At 47.8% G+C, this 4,017-nt stretch overlaps 1 protein-coding gene across 1 annotated transcript; it reads right to left on the reverse strand.

The window, feature by feature from the left end:
• Positions 1 to 2,697: 2,697 nt before the first annotated feature.
• Positions 2,698 to 3,441, reverse strand: LOC120979827 (noggin-like). Its single transcript, XM_040408782.1, has one exon. The coding sequence runs from the start codon at positions 3,439 to 3,441 to the stop codon at positions 2,698 to 2,700; it is 744 nt and encodes a 247-aa protein (XP_040264716.1).
• Between the last annotated feature and the right edge of the window lie 576 nt (positions 3,442 to 4,017).

Raw genomic sequence — 4,017 nt, forward strand, 5'->3', positions numbered from 1 at the left:
TATATTTCACTATTACGTCAGGCCCTGTCACGGGTGCAAGGGGGTTAATTAATCCATTTCTAATTCCCATTTTGGCTCTATGCATGCCTCAACCTAACCAGCACTACGAAAAGTAATACCTGGCTGGGGCATGGGGCCTAAATGAGGACTGGCAATGGATTAATACAAAGGATTATTACTGTGAGGGCCTAAGTGGAATCTGCAGCACAATAGGCCTATGGGAAAGGATATTACTAGTACTACTCACTGTGAATATTCCACCTAGGCCCCCACAATGATCCTCCATTATTAATCCTGGTCCAGTCATGACACCTGAGGCTGAGCTGACCTGTTTGTTCCAGTCCACCACCTATTTGGGCTCCCAGTTACTCTAACCTGGAGGCAATTGGCAAAGACACCCATTTTCCCCATAAAAATTATCCCTCTGGGCAGCAAGCCCGGGTCGTAACTGAAGAAATACCTCTCTGAGCAGTACTAGCGGTGCACTCCACTCCCTAACTGGTCTGAGTGGTGCAGGCACTGTTTACTGCACTTTATTAAAATTATGCCTCAGTCGCTGAGGCCAGAGCCTCAGGGGGACTTGAACTTGGTCAGTGACTGTCAGTCACACTTTAGTCACTGTCACTCACACACTCAGGCTGCACACTTGAGTCCTGAAGCGGCATCCATCTTCTTCTTCTTGCTCCGCAGTGTCTTTCCCGCCTAGAAGGTGGGCGGTGCCGGAGCCAGTGACTAGTTAGGACTGGAGTGCCGCCACTGCCGTGTGTGCCCTGGTGATTCATCGAGGCGCGCACCTTTGGCTGAAACCACTCATCACTCCAGCTGACTGGCTGTGCAGTGCAGTCTGCGGTTATCAGCATTAAAAGTTAGTTCACATTGGCGCCGGTGGCCAGCGCCACCCTGCAGTCTGGCGCCCAGGGCAATAGCCCCCCCCGGCCCTCCCACGCTACGCCACTGCCAGTATGGCACATAACAGGTAGTATTTAGGGTTAGGTTCCCGTCTTAGGGCTCTTTCACACTTGCGTTGTCCGGATCCGGCGTGAACTCCATTTGCCGGAATTACACGCTGGATCCGGAAAAACGCAAGTGAACTGAAAGCATTTGAAGACGGATCCGTCTTCAAAATGCGTTCAGTGTTACTATGGCAGCCAGGACGCTATTAAAGTCCTGGTTGCCATAGTAGTAGTGGGGAGCGGTATACTTACCGTCCGTGCGGCTCCCGGGGCGCTCCAGAATGACGTCAGCGCGCCCCATGCGCATGGATGACGTGTCCATGCGATCACGTCATCCATGCGCGTGGGGCGCCCTGACGTCACTCTGAAGCGCCCCGGGAGCCGCACGGACTGTAAGTATACTGCTCCCCCGCTCCCCACTACACTTTACCAGAAAAAGCTAAACGTCGGATCCGGTAATGCGCTGAAACGACGTTTAGCTTAAGGCCGGATCCGGATTAATGCCTTTCAATGGGCATTAATTCCGGATCCGGCCTTGCGGCAAGTGTTCAGGATTTTTGGCCGGAGCAAAAAGCGCAGCATGCTGCGGTATTTTCTCCGGCCAAAAAACGTTCCGGTCCAGAACTGAAGACATCCTGATGCATCCTGAACGGATTTCTCTCCATTCAGAATGCATTAGGATAAAACTGATCAGGATTCTTCCGGCATAGAGCCCCGACGACGGAACTCTATGCCGGAAGAAAAGAACGCAAGTGTGAAAGAGCCCTTACAGAGATCGCCTTGATGTTTGGCAGATGGGCCCAAATGATTTTGTATAAAATGTATTTGCGAAGAATCTCAAATTTACAAGATAAGCGTAGCCTTAGCACCAGAATATTTTCTGTAACTATGGCATTATTGTACTTTATTTGTGTTTGCATTGTGTTTTTTTTTCTTTGTGTTTCTTTGGTTTTTCAAATGCGCAGCATGTTGGAGCTCTTACCGTTTTTTTCTGCCATTTTCACATCGTCTTCTCTAATGGTGGAAAAAATGCAGTGAAAAAAACACTAGTGGTAAGGACACAAGTGACAAAAAAAAGTTTTAAAAAAGTGGAAAAAATAGAGAATATTCACACGTGAGCACCCTTAGGACTGATTTTGCCGCAGATCTCACTCTTCTATTGCAAAGGATGAAGAACCACGCAAACTATTCACATGCTGCGGATTTCAAAATCTGCACAGAAGAAAAAAGCAAAGTGTACATGAGATTTGTCTACACTTTGCTGGTACTGTATTACGCTGCGGAAAAACTGACACTTAAAAACTGGTGTAAAAGTGTTGAGAAAGGACCCCCAATGTGTCCTGGAGGCCCTACAGAGTTTTGTCCCACCCAGGTTTCCAGGGATACAGTAGCGCAGAGTGCAGACTACTGCCATCAGCACAATACACATGTTTAATGGACTTGCTACAGGAATGAATGACACCCATGCTTACATGCACTGGTTGCTTGCACCCTGTTTACTGCCAGCTGTGTTTAGGCTACCCTGTGACCTTCACTCTTATGCCAGACAAGCTGTCTCAGCAAACTTCTAATAATCAACACCAACGGGCACACGCCGTCCATTTAACCCTTTCACTGCCATGCGCTGCCCATATAAAAAAATCTGATTAAATGAAGTCATCAAAACGTCCTTAGTGGAAAGTAGCTTTATTGTCTGGTGATCTCACATGGAGGTCAGCTCCACAACCAGTACATTAATGCTTTACTACCTACAGGCACACTTACAAGCTGCCACAACTGGGTAAGGTACCAGTCTCCACATGCAGTTCTGTGATGCCCAGCCTTTGCCAGCATCCTGCATCCAGCAGTGCCATGCCAATAACTTAATCTGAGTAAGCTGCGCCTGGCGGCACTCCATCCCTGGTGGCCAGGAGCATGCAGTATTACGCTCATCACAGTCAGTGTGCCTCACCCATCGTGGCCAAAAGACAGGACCCAGATCTACCCATGTGGACGTTAGCTTACAGCTAGCACGCTGCACCAACCACTGACGAAGTTCACTAAGCACAACATGGCTACTGTTAGCTGACAGTTCTGCAGGCAGTTTCAGTGAAGCAAAGTCAATGTTTTGAGCCTCCTGGGTAAGTTTCTTGCGGTAGCGACTGGCACCATCAAAAAGATCCTGGCTGAATGCAGATGAGTGGCTGGTGGTGTCATTTTCTACAGGGTTCTCAACAGACATCCAGAATGGATCAAAGGAGGATCCCAGTATTCGCAGAAGACGGGGGATCTTCAAATGCTTGGGTTTTGGAGAATAGTGGTAATCCAGTGGTGACCGGGAGAGGCTGTATGGACGCGTGCCAGAGGAGATTCTTCGTTGCAGAGTACCCATTACAGCGTCCGCTTGGGTCTCATGAAAACTCTTGGTTTTAGCTGTATTGCCTGAGTAAACTGGAGACCACAGGATTCCAAGAGGCATTAACCAGATGAAGAGCATGTACTTTTCCATAGATCCCATTTGCTGATCATATGAGTATATATTGAACTCCGCTCTTTCTCGTCTTCTCCCTCGTATGTGAGCCTCTGTTCTTAACACTGCATACTGCTTACCATCCCCTCTTTTCACTTTTATCTACCTCCTTTCACTTATCTTCTGCGGTCTGTCTGACCCTGGCACTCCCTTTGGCACTAATGTTCTGCTCCTTATAATACTTATTTCAAATGACTCCCACTCTGACTCCCCCTCCACCCATTCTGTTATAATGAAGGGGATCTGGAGTATCATAAAGTGGTAGAAGTGTGAATTACGGTATGTATTGTTGGGAAACTATACAGTGAAGTAATATAATGGTATGTTCACATGTTGAGGATTTCACATGGATTCTGGCACAGATTCTGGAAGCTTCCCTTGGACAGATCATTCAGGTGCATTATTCCGTCTGGTATAAAAACCTCACAAACCCTATATAAATCAATCTAATGGGGGTTTAGCCTGGTTATGGAGGAGTAGAGATGCACTTCAGCTCAGCTCCTGTCCCTGGACCCAAACAGAGACCCTTTACCACATCACAACTGCACAGAACAT

The sequence above is a fragment of the Bufo bufo genome, chromosome 9, assembly GCF_905171765.1.
Source record: "Bufo bufo chromosome 9, aBufBuf1.1, whole genome shotgun sequence".
NCBI classification, from domain to species: Eukaryota; Metazoa; Chordata; class Amphibia; order Anura; family Bufonidae; genus Bufo; species Bufo bufo.

What these genes read in the sequence shown, in the direction of transcription:
- LOC120979827 (XM_040408782.1), bottom strand. Translation starts at nt 3,441, where the DNA reads ATGGAAAAGTACATGCTCTTCATCTGGTTAATGCCTCTTGGAATCCTG.